This window comes from Sceloporus occidentalis, unplaced genomic scaffold, assembly GCF_023333645.1.
Source record: "Sceloporus occidentalis isolate IW3139 unplaced genomic scaffold, rSceOcc1.0.p SCAF_5, whole genome shotgun sequence".
In the NCBI taxonomy this organism is placed as follows: Eukaryota; Metazoa; Chordata; class Lepidosauria; order Squamata; family Phrynosomatidae; genus Sceloporus; species Sceloporus occidentalis.
Genome location: NW_028316985.1, coordinates 40,405,291 through 40,423,942, shown reverse-complemented (window position 1 = coordinate 40,423,942; position 18,652 = coordinate 40,405,291). Strand labels below are relative to the sequence as shown.

The 18,652-nt window shown below is 44.2% G+C and overlaps 2 protein-coding genes across 4 annotated transcripts; one reads left to right on the top strand and one right to left on the bottom strand.

Annotated features, from left to right (window-relative positions):
* Positions 1–3,210: 3,210 nt before the first annotated feature.
* On the bottom strand, positions 3,211–18,543 carry CUNH12orf60 (chromosome unknown C12orf60 homolog). 3 transcript variants are annotated; one of them, XM_089523814.1, is made up of 3 exons: positions 18,497–18,543; positions 12,778–12,828; positions 3,211–4,440 (listed from the first exon to the last, which is right to left on the bottom strand). In XM_089523814.1, exon 3 carries the CDS (start codon positions 4,301–4,303, stop codon positions 3,515–3,517), a length of 789 nt encoding a protein of 262 aa, XP_089379940.1. In that variant the 5' UTR covers positions 4,304–4,440; positions 12,778–12,828; positions 18,497–18,543; the 3' UTR covers positions 3,211–3,514. The 3 variants fall into 3 exon arrangements, with proteins under 3 accessions (XP_089379940.1, XP_089379939.1, XP_089379941.1); XM_089523813.1 differs by lacking the exon at positions 18,497–18,543 and adding an exon at positions 18,007–18,095; XM_089523815.1 differs by lacking the exon at positions 18,497–18,543 and adding an exon at positions 18,007–18,095 and having other exon boundaries at positions 3,211–4,180.
* Positions 9,904–10,587, top strand: SMCO3 (single-pass membrane protein with coiled-coil domains 3). The gene has a single exon (XM_089526776.1). It carries the CDS (start codon positions 9,904–9,906, stop codon positions 10,585–10,587), a length of 684 nt encoding a protein of 227 aa, XP_089382902.1.
* Positions 18,544–18,652: the final 109 nt, after the last annotated feature.

Here is an 18,652-nt window from a genome sequence, read left to right as displayed (position 1 = left end):
ATGTATGTGTGACCTATTCTGCAGTACTGCAGTAGGTTTCAATTTCATGCTTCACCTTGGCTTATAAGGTCCCATTCACACTATGGAAATAAACTGGTGTGGAACAGATTTATTTCCATGGAGTTCACACTCGCCCCGACTATGACACGGTCCTAAAACATATTAATGTAGTGCTTTAGGGCTCATTTCATCTTTAGTATCATGTGAAAGTAATAGGCCAGCACAGACCACTTTAAAACAGAAGCTTTACATTAACATTACACATAGAAAAAATGAATCACAAAGTATTTTACTTTATTTTAAAATCTAATTTATATTTTGATCTTTTTGCAATAGCAATATTCAGGAGGCATCTTATAAGAAATTAAACATATATGAGGGGGAAAATACAGTAATCTACTATATCACTATGGCATTTTGATTGTGAACATTCTGACCTTTTTTGATTTTGAAGTTAAGTAGGGTCAGTCCTGGTTAATACGTGATTGGGATACTACCAGACAGTACCAGTGATCTCTAGGTAGGGTTAGGAAAGATTCCTTCCAGAGTTAATAATACTAGGCTAGATATACTAATGATCTAATGAGGTGGCTTTCTATGTTTTTGTACTAAATAAAGGCAGTGCAGCCAGTAAAAAAACATAACCCAAAGCTGGATCCAGAACTATTTTCAGATTCCTAACTAGTTTTTCAAAGGGGCTAGAATAGGCTACATTGTCCACAATAAAATGTATTACCAGTGTGATTTTCTTCTCATCTGGATTAAAGCACACATTGCTAGTCCTCAGCGCATTATCATTTCCATACACTGACTCAGACCTTGCATGAAATAAGATAGAAAGGAGAAACATAAGGACCTTTCACTTGAATTTCTCAATAACCTTTCCAAGAAGCTTCATGTAGATCTGAGCAGAAATAGTGTGGCCTTCTAGAGGTTGTTGAAAGGCAACTCTCAGCATTCCTCATTACTGACTGTGCTGCCTATGGTTTCTGGGAGTTGCAGTCCAAAGTATTAAATGGGAATTTCCCAGCTCTACCTTCTGGAAACAATCCAACAAGACAGATTAAAATCACCATAAATTAGAGTCTCTAAAGCTTATCCCAGTCAGATGCTTCAGAAGGAGACCATAGTCACTAGTACTGAGGACTGTTAAGATGTCCAGCAAAACCAACAGGGCAAGAGTACTTAGCATTGGTTGTCTACTGGGGGCAATCAAAGAATGTAAATTAGGTTCAGATGACTCATTTAATCCAAGATGCTCTGGGGCTGAGTTGCAGCAGTTTCACTAGCTTTGGTGTCACCTGTGCGGAGGGTTGCTGGAGGGGACAGTGATGGTGGCAGCCTGCCCCATCCTGCCCTCCTTTGCATCTGCCTAGTCACACACTGCGTGGCCAGACCCTGCAAAGCCACAGGCAACAGCAGTGGACTCCATTGCCTCCTCTTTCCAGCCACTGCCTTACCTGGCCACCTGCTCAGAGCGGCCAGGCAAGTAGGGCAGGAGAGGATGGTAGGGGTACATGCACTTGCCCCTCTATTTCTTCCACTGCTCTGCTTCCTCCTGGGGGGGGGGGAGGGAGCCAGGCAGTGGAGCATCCATGAGGGCTGCCCATTTGCTGCTCTCATCCTGCATACTCTCTCACCTGCCTGCCTCCCTACCTACCTACCCAGAGCTTCTGGAGGGTGGCTTGACAAGTGAGACAGTGGGAAGGGACCAAAGGCATGCACACACTCCTTCCTCCTCTGCTGCCTTGGCTTCTTCTTGTGCCAAGGCAGCAGAAAAGAAGGGGCAGGTACTGGACACATACTAGAGGAGGCCCCAACCAAGTGTTACCCCTCTTCTGAGGTGTCACACTATGTGATCTGCACCCTCCCTCAACTGACACTACTGCTCAGTTGCAACACCATACTCAAACATTTGAGTTGCCCAGTGACACAGTAGTATGCAAAAGATTTAAAAGTATCAGCAACAACTTGAAAAACAGTTGAGGAGGTGGGAGATGGGAGGAGGGGAAAGGATTTATTGTCCTCCAGAACATGCACCTTAGATGGCTGAAGACTGACCGAACCTAAATTGAAAAACCATTTCCCTGAATTTTCTTGTGAAAGCTCATTGGAATCTGAAATGTGTTGGATAAACAATACATTTTTCCTTGTATTTTTTTTCCAACCTTTTGGGTGCATTCTCCATATATGTTCTATTTTTCTAGGGTTGTCACAAGAAATTAAGTTGGGGTGGATGCCAAATTGAATACCTCAGTTCCATTTCTGTGATCCAGATAAGGATAAGAAACCCAGCTCATGTGAGTGGGCTTCTGACTATGATACTGTTGATATAAGACTAAACAGTTTCCAGACAGCAAGGTAGTCAGACATCAGAAACCTGAATGAAAAAGAACTGTGTACTTTCCCCATATCTTCTCCTGCACTTGCTTTTGAAAGCATGAATAGATGCAGTCAGTACCTGGCAGCTGTGGTTTGATGTCCACATCTACCTGGGATTGTGGCAGAAGGATTAACAAGAATCTCTACCATCCCTTGCAGCAAATTCCAATGCATGAGGCTGATGGTTATTCCATGGAAGGAGCAGATATCATTCATCAAGATGCTGAGTACATCAGCATTTGCTTTTAAAAGTAAGTATAGAAACAGGGAATGAGGGGCATAGTACTGCCAGCATGGAAAGATTTAGTCCAATAGTGATATAATGGGCATGGAGAAGGATACAGGGATAGTCTGTACAAGTAAAAGAAGAGGAGAAGGAGGGAGATGAAGAACAATGGGATGAAGACAATGAGCATAGGGACTGGTGAGGCAGAGGTCACCAGAGTCATTAAACCAAGCATTCTCTTTGTATTCTCCTGCTAGTTGGGAAGGCTATTGGGGGTTAGGTGGGTAGTCCCTCCCCTCTCTGAGCCCTAGGACCTTCCTTGTCATAGACTAAAGAAGGAGGAAGAAGAGGGCAGGTGAGGAAGGAGAGAATGAGTGTATGGGCAAGAGAAAGATTTGGTCTGGAAGGTGAAAGAGAGGAATTAGTAGGGAGGGGTTCAGGACCTCATTAAGCATTAAGTTGTTCCTTCATTGATTTCACTATCCAATGAGATGTTTCCCTATGAGTCCTGATTCATTTTTGGACTGTTTTTTATACCCCTACATTCTCCCCTGGCTGCTAATAATAGAATGTGAAAATAATAATAATAATAATAAATAGAATGTGAAAAGGCTATAAAAGTATAAACAGACTTCATTGAAATGTTATTTGTACAGGTAAGGGTGGGTTTTTTTTGTAGCTCCCACTATCTATAGATATTTATCTATCTGCATCTTATTAATAAAATTTTATTAATAAAATCAAGTGTACCTTGTGTGGACTTCTCAGTGCAGTGTTCAAACCTTGACATTAAAATGGCAGATGAAGGAAATGCTGCAATAAGAAGTTTTCTCTTTTTTATTTGCACAACTTCTCTGCTGCATAAAGAGAAGTAGGTATCTAAGAGTTGAGCAGTTAACTTCTGGCTCACTGCAGCTTGTCAATGATCAACGTGACATATTCTTCCACCGTTTTAACTGTTCTTTGAAAACTTTCACAATATGGCTTCAGTATTTTAACAGCCTCTTCCAGGCAATCTGCAGCTGCTTCAAAGGCATTTTTCTTAGAAGACTGTCCCCGCAAACTTATCCGGATGAAGTTGGTAAATGAGAAAGTTGTACCACCTATAGACATACTGCGACTGCGAGGCCTTGGTTCTGGTGGTGCCGTGGCACTGGATGAAGTAGGACTGAAGTCTGGAAGTGCTTTAGCAATTTCTTCATGCGTCATGAGAAGATCACCCACTCGAAGAGACAGCACTGGAGAGGATGATAAGTCCCGAACAGCAGTTTCAAGAATCTCTGGGAGATTGCCATGTTTCATTATGACTACAGAAATGGGACCACAGATATTGTCAAAAACTCCCTTATATTGAACATAAATGTCCTTTAGAAGTCTAATTTTGTCATTCACAGAGAGACCAGGTGTGGCAATCTTGGAATACAAAGGAAGGCTGATTTTCTGTTGGACTTCTTTATCCTTTGATTCTACGATCTCCTGCATCTCTCTCAAAGTGCTTGTCAGGAGCTGAAAGTTTTCCTTGATGCTAAGGTTTTCCCTCACTGTAATGATGGGCAATTCTGTTTTAAGAAACTGGTTGAACATTCGGAATATGGTGTTAGAAGAAGAGACAAACATGTAGACACAGTCATACAGATTGCGGCTGGCATCGAGCAGTCTTGCCTTCTCCTTGTCTCCACCAAAGAAGGACAGCATTTCCAAAAAAGGGGGATGAAATATAAACTGGAGAATGCTCAATGGAAGAAAATCAATCAAATGGTTGTCTCAGCCATACATCTTCTGAAATCCCATCAGTAGCACTTATTATAAAACCAGAGCGAGGTAAACATATTCTATGATGAATAAAACATACATAAATATTTCTATATATTTATATATATCTATTTCTGCACTTTCCTACACTTATTGAAAATATATTTCATTGAATAGAGAAGAGGAATAGGAATAACCCAGCCCAAATACTTTGGTAACATCATGATTAGACTACTATAATGCACTCTACATGGGGCTGCTCTTGAAGATGACTTGAGAACTACAGCAGTGAAATACCTGACCAGACTACCATATAGGAATGACATTAACACCAGTCTTAAAGGAATTGCCTTGGCTACCAGTGTGTGTTTATGTGCCTTCAAGGCACCTGTCAATTTATGATGACCCATATTAATTTCATAAGCTTTTCGTAGGCAAGGAATTTTCAGAGGTGGTTTTGCAAGTTCTAGGCCTTTGGCTACCAATACACTTGGTTGTATCATATCTTGAATTCATAAGGCCTTCAAGAAAGTTCCCCATGATATTCTTGCACAGAAGCTAGTACAATGTGGACTAGACAATGCTACTGTTAGGTGGATTTATAACTGATTGACCAATCAAACCCAAAGAGTGCTCACCAAGGGCTTCTCTTCATCCTGAAGAGAAGTGACTAGTGGGGTGCCACATATTTCTGTTATGGGATTAGAGCTGTTCAACATCTTTATAAATGACTTGGGTGATGGAATCAAGAGCATACTTAGCAAATTTGCAGATGACACCAAGTTAGGAAGGGTAGTTAATACCCTAGAGGACAGGATCAAAATTCAAAATGACTATAACAGATTAGAGAGCTGAGTCAACATTAACAAAATAAATTTCATCAAGGAGAAATGTAAGGTACTACACTTAGGTAGAAAAATGAAGTGCACAGATATAGGCCAGGTGACACCTGTCTTGGCAAGAGTACATGTGAAAGGGATCTGGGAGTCTTAATATTGCACAAGCTGAACATGAGTCCATAGTGTGTTAAAATTGTGATTCTATATTAATGGGGATATAGTGTGTATTGAGTGAAGAAAGTAACAGTGCCACTCTATTTTGTCTTAGTCAGACTTTCCCTAGAATACTATGTCCAGTTCTGGGCACCACAATTTAAGAAAGATATTGACAAGCTGGAACATTGACCAGGCTTGGACAGTGACCAAAATAGTGAAAGGTCTGGATACCATGCCCTATGAAGAGCAACTTATGGAGCTGGATATGTTTAACCTGGAGAACAAGAGGAGAACCTGGTTAAGGGGTGACATGACAGCCATGTTAAATATTTGAAGGGATGTCATAATGAAGATGGAGCAAGCTTGTTTTCTGCTGCTCCAGAAACTAGGATACGGAGCAAAGGATTCAAGCTACAGGAAAAGAAAATCCGCCTGAACAGTAGGAAGAACTTCCTGATGGTAGCAGCTGTTCAGCAATGGACAGCCTTGGAGTGTGGTGGAGTGTCTTTCTTTAGAGGTTTTCAAATAGAGGCTGAATGACCATCTGTCAGGAGTGCTTTGACTGTGTATTCCTGCATTGCAAGAGGTTGAAATGGATGGGCCCTGTGGTATATTACAGCTCTATGATTCTAAGGTGATGGTGATGACATTCACATTTCTCAGGGGCTTGGGAGTCTAATATGTGGAGGAGCATCTCTACCTATATACACCTCCTCAAAGATTAAGATCTACTGGAATGGCCCTCTTCTCTCAGATAAGCAGAAACAATACACTGTAAAGTGACATGGGAAAGGGCCTCCTCTGTTGTAATACCCTGTCTGTGGAATATCCTACTACTGGATGCTGACTGGCACCGGGATTACTTCCATTCCAGCACAAAGTTAAAACATGGTGTTTTATTTAAATGTTTTTAATTTCATTAATTTATTTCAGAGTAATCATGTACAGGTGGACGTCAGTTAACAGAGCAGATGTGTTCTTCAACTTTATCTCTTTAACAGAACATTTGGTACCAGGGGTAGAAAAAGGGATTGGTTCCTACGCAGCAAACTTTTTATTCAAAGCTCACAACAGATACATACAAAATGAAACCAACAGGTCAGGTAAACCTTGCATAACTAAACAAAAACATGTTGAACCTTCTAGAGACCACTGGAAAGCTTTTTCTAAAATGCATCCAGGAATGATTTCCCCCCCTTCCACCACTCTTCACTTTTCTTAAGATTTCTATTCTGATCTTTAGAGCTATGCTTTTTAAAAATACTGGGGGGAGCTGGTGAGGCAGATCAATCTGCTGTCCCCTTTTCTCTGTGTTGTAGTCTGTGCATGATCAGTAAGGGATTCTGGAGGCATCTGCTGTTTACCTTGCCTGTTATAGGCAGGCACACACAGCTACAATACGATCAGCTGGAGTAGAAACCCATTCTTTCCAAGTTCCAGGATTATTGCATTGTACGTGTCAGACATACTGCTACAATCCAACACTGAAAGTCTGTGTTTCTCTAACCATTCTTGTCTATCTTTCCAGTGTTGATGCCACTGAAAAGCATCCAGCAAATTAGAGGACAAGGAAGAAAAGGAGTGGGGGCTTGGCAGGTTTTGTAAAAGGGAGCTTCTTTGTCTGACGCTTTGTTAACTGAGATATGCCTTCACATCATTTTGAACCTTTTAACTTTTAAAGCTGCTTTAACTTGTTAAGTTGTTTAATATGCTTTTATCCTGATTAAGTTATTTTTATCACTTTAAATTTTAAATTGTTTTAACTGTTAAGTTAGCTTTACTTGCCTGTTGCTCTGAGATCCCATGACATGGGAGAGGGGGAGATATATTTGTTTTTAATAAATAAAACAATAAATAAATGCTAGATCAAATGGCAAGTAAATCCAGGGCATACAGAAGGTAGTGATCAACAGAAGAATCCAGACAGTAATAGATGAAGGCAGTAGCTCATTCTTCCCAGCCTGGTACTGGTCCACACATCTGTACAATTATGTCAAACTATACAAGCCTGCACAGCTCTTTAGCTAAAATCCAAATGGATGCATGCATATCAGTATTCCTCTAGCTAGCTACACTACAGTCCTTTTATGATATTGATACCTTTCCACAATCTGGTAGTAGAATTAAAACAGAGATTCTACATGACATTTACTGAAGTGCCATAGGAACAGGTGATATACAACTTTGTGGACAAAATCCTTCCATAATGCCTACTCACAACTAACACCCTTTGAGCAAAAATGTCTAATATCTTCCCTTGAAACCTCCAGCGTGTGAGGGTGGAGTTGTTCATTTTTGGCTATTTTCATGCTGCCTAGGCCTGTTTCAGGTCAGTCACTTCTAGTTCTGGGAGGGAAAAGGCCCCCAAAAGGTTAAAATAGGCCCACCCTCTCAAATCCCAGTTCTGCCCCTGGAGGCTTCAGTGGGGTTCTATTGACAATTGGTAGTCATGGATGGCAGTGATACAAAAAGGGTATGAGGCTACATGAAATCTGTGGTCCACACTTTGCCCACCTCTACCTTAAAGGAAGATCCCATTAGAAATGAATTATAGAATGAAAGAATTATAGAGTTGAAAGAGACCTCAAGAGCTATCCATTCCAATCCCCTGCCATAAAGGAACACACAATCAAAGCACCCTCAACAGATGGCCACCCAGCCTCTGTTTAAAAACCTCCAAAGAAGGAGACTCCACCACACTCAAGCAATGTATTTCTCTGTCTTACTGTCAGGAAGTTCTTCCTAATCTTGAGGTGGAATCTTTCCCCCTATAATTTGAATCTATTGCTCCAAATCCTATTCTCTGGAGCTGCAGCAAACAAGCCTGCTTCATCCTCAATAATGACACCCCTTCAAATACTTAATCAGGGCTATCATATCACCCCTTCTCTTTTCTAGGCTAAAAATACCCAGCTCCCCAAGTCTCTCATCATAGGGCATGGTTTCCAGACACTTCACCATTTTGGTCACCCTCCTCTGGTCTGGACATGCTCCAGCTTCTCAACAATTATTAGTCAGAACACCATGCCTAATTCATAATATTTTAATGGGTATACACCTGGCCATGAATACTTGTGCTTAATCCTCAGCATTTTTGTTCTGGTGTATTCACAAACAGATATGAACATAAGGTCAGCAGTTGAAAAAAAATGTTGCATGTACTCACAGACTGATTCTATGAGCTTCTGTCACCGAAAAGAGAGCTTAGTATAAGGCACAATGACAGTGGCCTTGTGATCTGTAATGCTAAGCTAAGCAAGCCCAAGCAAGCATCAGTACAAGCATGCATCGGCCTGATGCCATGCCAATAACTCCAACAATCAACAGACAGAAGACCAAAAAGGGAACGTTTGGAGGAGCCGTCAAAATAATTGTATCGAACTGTAATGTAAGACTGCTTTCATTACTAATTTGTTTTAAGTGGCAAGGAATAGAGTGGATGGGGATAATGCGGGAAATGATCATTTAGATTTGAATATTTTCTGATCAGTGAAGGAATACTATTGAATAAATGGTGGGTAAGCAGGGAGCTAAGAAGACAAGGGTCCTTTTATAATAAAACAAATGGTATCCTCCATGCTTGCATGAATGGTGATTCACCTGTTGGGCCACCTTATTTGACTCTATTTGCAAGGATTCCAGTATTGCTTCCATTTTGGAAGCACAAATATATAACTTATGAATTTCTGCAGAACTCATGGGACCTTAAGTACTGTACTGTTGAAGTGCACCAGGAAATGGTAGTGAGGAGGCTTTATTCCTCTCCAGCTGCTAGCCAACTGCTGGTGCTGCCCATCCTGACTGAGGGCTTTATCACACATGGCTATTAAACTGTGATTTAATTGGGAGGGAAGCGGCACTGGAAACGCTGATTGCATGGTGCCACTTTCCTCCCATAGCTGCCCTGTTCCCCAGACATCCTTTCTCATTCACGGGGGAAACCTCGGAATGAGCTCCTTTCTCATACCCAGGATGCCCAGGTGTGAAAAGCCATCCCCAGGGCATTCACGCAATTGGCAGTCAAATCATGTCACTGTTCCCTCCTCTCCACTTTTCCTCCTCCCCTTGTTATTTTTTTATTTTTTTCCTCAAGTTTTTGCACTATTTCGGAGATCTGCAGCATCAATTTTTTTTAAAAGAAAAGAGTAAAACATTAAATTAGAGTTGCAGAGCTCCAAAATTGCATGAGAAAAGATGAAAACAAACAAACAAAACAAAAACATGTCATGAGGGAGGGTGAAAGGGAGCGCAATGGGGGCAGCAGCCTCCAGTCATGCAAAAGAAATGCAATGCAGTAAAAGCAGCAATAAATTGTGGAGTTGTTAGATTGCTGGCTTCATTGTATAACTACAATTAGGAAAGAAAAACTGAATGTTCAGCCAGTTTAAACCTCTAACGTGGATATCTTTTAAAAATCTTCCTTATTTCTTGATTTTATTTGTTATATTCCATATGATGTGAAGACAAATGAATGAGAGACATCATCATTCCTAAATTCTTATATATATTATCTACTTTGCTGTTTAATTATCAGCTCATCTTCACAGGATGAATCTAAGTGATCTACTCTACCCAAGTAACCAACAAAGACGCCAGGATGTGATTGACCTGCACCAGGAACTGCTTGATTACATGAAACTTAATTTTAAAGTTACCAGCGAACTGATTGGAACAATGAATGAACATCTTGGAGCCAAGATTCCAAACATTACAATGAAAGATAGTGGGACTATCAAAGACAACTGTGACATTATCATCCAAGCCATGAATTCTATTCAACAAGAGGTGCAAAAGCTTGATAAAGAAATAAGGAATAGGCTAGACCCAGGGATGTACCAAAAGCTTTATGATATCAAACAGCCTGAGCTGGAGAAAATTGCAATAGCTGATCGAATGGTCTCCATTATACTTGGAGAGGCTACTGCTTCTGCAGGTACAGTAGCTATAAAAATAATATGTTCAAATATTGTAACATTTACTGTTAACAAGCTGGTTGCTCTGCTTGCTCAAATTGGGATATCTGTTCTTGGAGGCATTGCCATTACTGTCTTTGGTCTGGGTATAGATGTGATTCTTCATGCCATCCTGGGAGCTGTAGAAAGGGATCACCTTCTAGCATCGATTCAAAGTTATGAGAAACATCTAGTTGAATTTAGAGAAGCTTCTGAGATATATCAATGTGCCATCAGTGAAATAAGTGCACTGGTGAAGGATAGCACTAAATTAATGTGATATGGGGATGTTTGTATCAGTGGTGTCCATGCATTGTGGCATCCTTGGGGTGGGTGGAACTCCCAGCCCTGGACTTCGGTGGGGTTTCCAGAAGTGTGGGGCTGAAAGGACATCTGTGAGAGCCACAGCCATGCCGCCGTGGCCATGAGCGGCACCTGCATGGGCCCAAAGAGTGCCCATGCAGCCAGAAGAGTGCCAGCATGGCAGAGCAGCTCCCGTGGGGGGCATGGAAACAACCAGGTGTCACACCCCATTGTTGGGTATCATCACTCTTCTGTGGTGTCACCCACCCGGTGTAGTCTGCACCCCTCACAATCCCCCAGCGATACTACTGATTCGTACCCATCAGTGACTACTTGCCACAATACATGACTATCAATCATAAAACAATTGACACAAGTTTCCTTTTCTTGTTAAAATGTCTAGTTCCTTTCTGCAATTAGTGATATAAAATTGGTTGGTAATCTTCATCAGTTAGGGACTGTGTCAAGAGAACAATACTTATCTGCCATCCATTCAAAAAGGGAGTTGGCAAATGCACATGCCTGGCTGTTTCATATAAAGAAACTAGAGATCTCACACTACCATCTTTGTAGGCTCAGCCAGAAATGATCCTGCTACTCCTAACATCCGCATCCTTACAGGGAATCATCATCCCAGCTACCATTTTGGAACTCAACATACAAAATGTGGGAAGGAGAGCCGACTGACATAGCACCCACAGAACTTCCTGGACAATATAGACAAAGGAAACACACAAGTACTTCTTCTCTTAAAGAGTTAAAATCCTTCTCAGAGGGGAAAAAAATCACTTTTGACAAGCAGCTGCAGAGATGGCAATAAGAATCACAGGCTAGCAAGAAACTGAAAGCTAGGCCTCTCCAGGGGGAAGATAAGGATGATACTCTCATTCGCCTATTTATTTATTATTTATTTCATTTTTGTGCTGTCTTTCTTGCAAAAAAGAGTCCCGAGGCAGCTCACAAGGCAGCCTACTGCATTCCTGGCAAAAAGCAGGAGTTGGCAAATGCATCTAAAAAGAGCATCAAAAGAGGCAAATGAAAGGGAGTTCTTAGTATTAGCAGCTATAATTCAAGTTCCACAGAGTAGCTCTTTAAGCATTCAGCTATAGCAGCAAAGAAAAAACAGATACATCATGAGATATTTGTTTTCCTATATACACAAGACCCAGTTGCAAATGTCAGGAAGGCCAAGCTCGTGTTTTACATGCAGAGGTCCTCAGGTTCAAATCCAGGGTACAAGCTGAGGAGGTGAGTGGGAAAGCCCAGTGGTGGCTTCATTTTTAGTGTGATGGTTAAAGGAAACATCAGAGGTACTGAAACTATTTTGAACATGGGTTTCGGCACTGTGGAAAGCTTCTTTAAAGTTTAGATTGAAGCCAGGGATGGATTCACTGCTTCAATGACATGAAAACTACCAGCTGCTACTAGGAAGGTTATGTCTGGCACCAGATCCCATATTGGAATAAATAATGCTGTTGACGGGTGTGTAGCCATGGTTTACAGGAGGAGAGGATGTGGTATGTTTATGCTTCTCACATTTCATCCTTTCACTGTTGTTCAAATGGTTCCTTTGCTGATGACAGGTCAGTAGCCAGTGCATCTTTCAAACAACCAGCACAGTGTGGCTTCCACTCAAAAAACCACCCCCTCTTGGAAGAACATAACTGCAATAATATTGTGTACTTCTTAAGCAGTCTTAATGTCTATATCTCCACTTAAGGATACAGTTATACTGAATTAAATCCTATCTGAAACCAATCAAGAAAGAATTAAATGTATAGAATCCATGTGTTTCCATTTTCATCATCATCATCATCATCATCATCATTATTAGTTTATCCTGAGAACTTGTTGTGAGTTAGTGCAACTAACAGTTTAAGAAAAGAATACATAATGTTCTGCCACAGAGCTAGGGGTTGGAATAAGAAAGAATGATGATGTACAATAAATGCGTATTAGAAATCAAAACATAGGTTATTCACTGTGATCATAAGATGTGCATGTCATGAAACAAATTTGCTTAAATGGCAAGACCTTGATAGAGTTTATACAACATAAAACTAAATGTACTTTACAACTTTACAACTAAATACACTTTACAGCTTTACAACTAAATAGAAGAAGGATATAAATCAACCAACCAAATGTATCAATAAAATGCTCTTACCCAGTGCATTCTTATTTATTCCATCGGTGCATATTCCATTCCAAATCACGACTAGAAACAAATATTAAACATAGTTATTTCAGCAATATATTGTTACTCCATTTAGCACACATCAACAACATTTTAAAAATTATTGGTTTATGGCATAAACATATAAACTAAGAGGCTGCTTTGATATTACAAGCATATTTTGACTCTCTTCTTTCAGTTATCAGTGGTTAACATCAGTCCATAAACTGTTAACAACCAGAAAAGTTCTGGTGTATATTTGAACCTCACATACAGGCTGGAGCTTTCTCAGATCAATGTAAGGGTCATCTATTGTATATTTTCTGTTACACAAAAACATTTCATGCATGTAAACTGACAATTTAGAGAGGGACAACGCAGACTTTAATACTTCAAGCTGTGAAGGTAATTACACCTAGCTGTTCTACTTCCTTCACCTTCCTTGGTCTTTTTCTTATCCTTTCACTTCCTTCCTTTCTTTGTGAAACAACTACTGACAAATGTATTTTTCACTGTCTGGCTGGGACATTTAAATACTAGCTGATTTAACAATATTGGTCAGAAGCAGAGAGAATATAGAAACACATCAGTGTAACATACTTCTGCGTTGGTTTAAACCACAATGAAGCACAGCTCTCTAGCAAGGATGAACAGGCAAAGAAAGTCCCACCCAAACCTGCAATTCAGCTTATTATGTTTCCTTGGAAAGAGGAGATGCAAAGGAAGAAAAAATGTAGTAAAGAAGTGAGAGTTGGTGTGATGTTTTCAGTGGTTGTACAGATGGTGACCTCATAGAGGCCTGTGAGGTGGGTTAGTTGGCATGATACAAAAACATGGCAATGACCTCACAGCCACAACCAGAGGAGCCAGGCTAGGGTCCAATCCACATTGCAGAAACAATCCAGTTTGACACCACTTTAACTGCCCTGGCTCAGTCCCAGGAAATCCTGGGAATTGTAGCTTATTGTGGCACCAGAGCGCTCTGACAAAGAAGGCTAAATGTATCACAAAACTACAACTCCTGGAATTTTCTAGCACTAAAGCGGTTTCAGACCGGATTATTTCTGCAGTGTGGATTGGACCTAGAAAACAGATTAAATTAAAATGAACCCAATCAGTTGTGAACCTTTTTGTCCTGTTTTCTAGGTTGTACATATTCTGCTCCAACAGTTTTTGCTTGACACTCACAAACAAAGGCTGTGACACTCATTGCAAAACAGGAGACTATTCTCCCCCCCCCCCCCATTTAGACGGAATGTCTAAAGAGAGAGCCAATACATGTCACAATGGGGTTGTTCTCACTTAAGATTTGAAACGATTTAAAATACAACGTTTTTAATAAAATCGATTCAAAATAACACTGTTCTTATCCCGCTATCCGAATCGCTTTGTTCATCGTTCCCATCTGGTTATTTAAATCGAAGCTTTTACCTGCAAGCGTTCCTACTTGGCATGAAATCGGTGTTTAAATAAAGCGATTCTTCTCCTCCATACCTTATTTGGAGCTGTCAATCAATAGTACGTCAGAATGACGTAACGTTAATCCGGAATATTTGGAAGCGATTTATCTTTTGGCATCGTTTCCATTTCATTGACTGTTTGTGAATTTAGCGAATTTATGAAAGCGAATTTAGGAAACCCAAGCTCTTTCCAGAGGAACTATGGGATAGGTTTTGCATGACAGCATCCCCTCTTCATGTCTCCCAAAAGACAGCCAGGGAGAATCCCTTCAGAGAGCACAGAGATCAATGAAGGAGGCTGCTGGAAAAGCAGGGAGGGAGCACTCTTCCCAAAGATTCTCTTTCCAGGGTTGGAGGAGAAGGCAGATTCCATTTGAGAAAGGGAGAGAGAAAGGCTCTATCCCCCCCCCCCATTGATTAGAGCCCTTCCCTGCCTGGGCGAGATCAGATGCCTCCTCGCGAGGAGCCTTCCCTTCCCTGCCTGGGCGAGATCAGATGCCTCCTCGCGAGGAGCCTTCCCTTCCCTGCCTGGGCGAGATCAGATGCCTCCTCGCGAGGAGCCTTCCCTTCCCTGCCTGGGCGAGATCAGATGCCTCCTCGCGAGGAGCCTTCCCTTCCCTGCCTGGGCGAGATCAGATGCCTCCTCGCGAGGAGCCTTCCATTCCCTGCCTGGGCGAGATCAGATGCCTCCTCGCGAGGAGCCTTCCCTTCCCTGCCTGGGCGAGATCAGATGCCTCCTCGCGAGGAGCCTTCCCTTCCCTGCCTGGGCGAGATCAGATGCCTCCTCGCGAGGAGCCTTCCCTTCCCTGCCTGGGCGAGATCAGATGCCTCCTCGCGAGGAGCCTTCCCTTCCCTGCCTGGGTGAGATCAGATACCTCCTCACGAGGAGCCTTCCCTTCCCTGCCTGGGCGAGATCAGATGCCTCCTCGCGAGGAGCCTTCCCTTCCCTGCCTGGGCGAGATCAGATGCCTCCTCACGAGGAGCCTTCCCTTCCCTGCCTGGACGAGATCAGATGCCTCCTCGCGAGGAGCCTTCCCTTCCCTGCCTGGGCGAGATCAGATGCCTCCTCGCGAGGAGCCTTCCCTTCCCTGTCTGGGCGAGATCAGATGCCTCCTCGCGAGGAGCCTTCCCTTCCCTGCCTGGGCGAGATCAGATGCCTCCTCGCGAGGAGCCTTCCCTTCCCTGCCTGGGCGAGATCAGATGCCTCCTCGCGAGGAGCCTTCCCTTCCCTGCCTGGGCGAGATCAGATGCCTCCTCGCGAGGAGCCTTCCCTTCCCTGCCTGGGCGAGATCAGATGCCTCCTCGCGAGGAGCCTTCCCTTCCCTGTCTGGGCGAGATCAGATGCCTCCTCGCGAGGAGCCTTCCCTTCCCTGCCTGGACGAGATCAGATGCCTCCTCGCGAGGAGCCTTCCCTTCCCTGCCTGGGCGAGATCAGATGCCTCCTCGCGAGGAGCCTTCCCTTCCCTGCCTGGGCGAGATCAGATGCCTCCTCGCGAGGAGCCTTCCCTTCCCTGCCTGGGCGAGATCAGATGCCTCCTCGCGAGGAGCCTTCCCTTCCCTGCCTAGGTGAGATCAGATACCTCCTCGCGAGGAGCCTTCCCTTCCCTGCCTGGGCGAGATCAGATGCCTCCTCGCGAGGAGCCTTCCCTTCCCTGCCTGGGCGAGATCAGATGCCTCCTCGCGAGGAGCCTTCCCTTCCCTGCCTGGGCGAGATCAGATGCCTCCTCGCGAGGAGCCTTCCCTTCCCTGCCTGGGCGAGATCAGATGCCTCCTCGCGAGGAGCCTTCCCTTCCCTGCCTGGGCGAGATCAGATGCCTCCTCGCGAGGAGCCTTCCCTTCCCTGTCTGGGCGAGATCAGATGCCTCCTCGCGAGGAGCCTTCCCTTCCCTGCCTGGACGAGATCAGATGCCTCCTCGCGAGGAGCCTTCCCTTCCCTGCCTGGGCGAGATCAGATGCCTCCTCGCGAGGAGCCTTCCCTTCCCTGCCTGGGCGAGATCAGATGCCTCCTCGCGAGGAGCCTTCCCTTCCCTGCCTGGGCGAGATCAGATGCCTCCTCGCGAGGAGCCTTCCCTTCCCTGCCTAGGTGAGATCAGATACCTCCTCGCGAGGAGCCTTCCCTTCCCTGCCTGGGCGAGATCAGATGCCTCCTCGCGAGGAGCCTTCCCTTCCCTGCCTGGGCGAGATCAGATGCCTCCTCGCAAGGAGCCTTCCCTTCCCTGCCTGGACGAGATCAGATGCCTCCTCGCGAGGAGCCTTCCCTTCCCTGCCTGGGCGAGATCAGATGCCTCCTCGCGAGGAGCCTTCCCTTCCCTGTCTGGGCGAGATCAGATGCCTCCTCGCGAGGAGCCTTCCCTTCCCTGTCTGGGCGAGATCAGATGCCTCCTCGCGAGGAGCCTTCCCTTCCCTGCCTGGGCGAGATCAGATGCCTCCTCGCGAGGAGCCTTCCCTTCCCTGCCTGGGCGAGATCAGATGCCTCCTCGCGAGGAGCCTTCCCTTCCCTGTCTGGGCGAGATCAGTGCCCAAGCGGGCAGGGAATGTCTCCTCGCGAGGAGCCATCCCTTCCCTGCCTCTCCTCCGTTAGAAATGGGCTCTCCCCACACAGAGGGGAGGTTGCAATCCACCGGGGGAAGCCTTGAGCAGCCGGGACTTCAGGTGTTTAAAGCGCTGAAGAGATTAAGCGCCTGTAAACCATTAAAATAAAAAATAAAAATAATCCTTATCTCTTATTGAAAGACCACAGCGGACAAAGGGGTGAGGGAAGCAAAAATGGCGACAGCCAGACGGATGGGGACAGAAAGGGCAACTCCCCCAAGGACAGCCCCATCGCACTCCGCTCCTCCCATTCATCTAACGTGATTTCAAAGGCTGTCGTTCCTATTTAAATGCTCCGGTTCCTAAATCGAATCAATGGAAAAACGTAGGTCGGACCCTAGTGTTTTTTTAACACGCGTTAAATGAGGAAAACTCGATTCAAAATTTTATTCCGCTCTACAATTCGATTTGTAGTGGGGACGATTGCGGGTTGCTCTAGAACCGTTCTAGGTTTAAATCGGATTCTAATAGGAACGCCACTCCTTGGATTCGATTCAGAACGCGGGGTTTCACCTAGTGAGAACAACCCCAATGACAAGTTTAATGAGACAGTTGTCACTGTGTGCCTTCAAATAGTTTCTGACTTGAAAGCGTGATAGGTTCTATCATATGGGTTCCTTGGCAAGTTTTTTCAAAGAGGATTAGCCATTAGTATTCCTCTGAGGCTGAGAGAGTGTGACTGCATCCCTAGGGTCTCCATAAGTAGGAAAGAACTTGGAAGCATGATAGGATCTATCATAGGGTTTTCTTGGCAAGTGCCTTCGAAGAGTGTTTGTCAATGGCATTCCTCTGAGGCCGAGAGAGTGTGACCCTAAGGGTGACCATAAGTAGGGAAAGACTTGGAAGCATGATAGCATGACTTGGAAGAATGATAGGTTCTATTTCTTCAGAGAGGGTTTGCCATTGGCGTTCCTCTGAGGCTGAGAGAGTGTGACTTGACCAGTGGGATTCTATGGCTGAGCAGGGATTTGAACCCTGGTCTCCTAGGATTCCCAGTTTAACCCCCAAACCATTAAACCACGCTGGCCCTGGATACTAAGAAAAAGGGGAAGCCATTAATATCTGAAAAGGGTTCTCTCCAATTTAAAGAATTCTCCTTTCCACAGCTAGAGGCCTCCTCAATTCTAGAGGGCGCCCTCTGCTTCTCAAGACCTGTCTTTATCCCCACCATAGAGATGCAGCGCCTAGACAAGAGAGGGAGAAAGACAACGGCCGCTTGAGCTGAGAGAAACTGGATCTGCAAAACGTCTCCCTAACTCTAGAGGGAGCAGTGGAAGCGTATGGTCGCGATAGAATGTGAAAAAAATAACAACAAGGCACAGAGCCCACTTCCGGTCCGCCGTGGTCCCGCCTTTTAACTTTCCATAGGACGGTACGGAAAAGTGACAGCACTCTCCGCCAATAGGAACGCGAGACTGTGCATAGAGATAGTAAAAGGTAAGACAAGTATGCAAAGGGATCTAACACCTCTCAGACTAACTATAGAGAACCTATCATGGGGTTTTCTTGGCCAGTTTTGTTCAGAGGAGGTTTTCCATTGTCTTCCTCTGAGGCTGAGAGAGTGTGCCCTGCCCAATGTTCCCCCAGTGGGTTTCTAGGCCTGAGCCACTCGAACCCTGGTCTTCGCAGTCGTAGCCCGGCACTAAAACCACAGCTACCTTTTGTTATCGGCGCCGTGTAAGATTTTATGCATTTAAGATATAAGACTTTGGTCTCTTTTTCTGCAGAGGCGAGGAAATCAACCCGGAAGTTGGGAGCCGAGTGTCAATCTTTGAGGAAAGTCTTTGTGCCGGAAGTGAGGCGCTCTATCCTTC

Coding starts and splice junctions, on each gene's coding strand:
- SMCO3 (XM_089526776.1), top strand. CDS start 9,904: ATGAATCTAAGTGATCTACTCTACCCAAGTAACCAACAAAGACGCCAG.
- CUNH12orf60 (XM_089523814.1), bottom strand. CDS start 4,303: ATGCTGTCCTTCTTTGGTGGAGACAAGGAGAAGGCAAGACTGCTCGAT.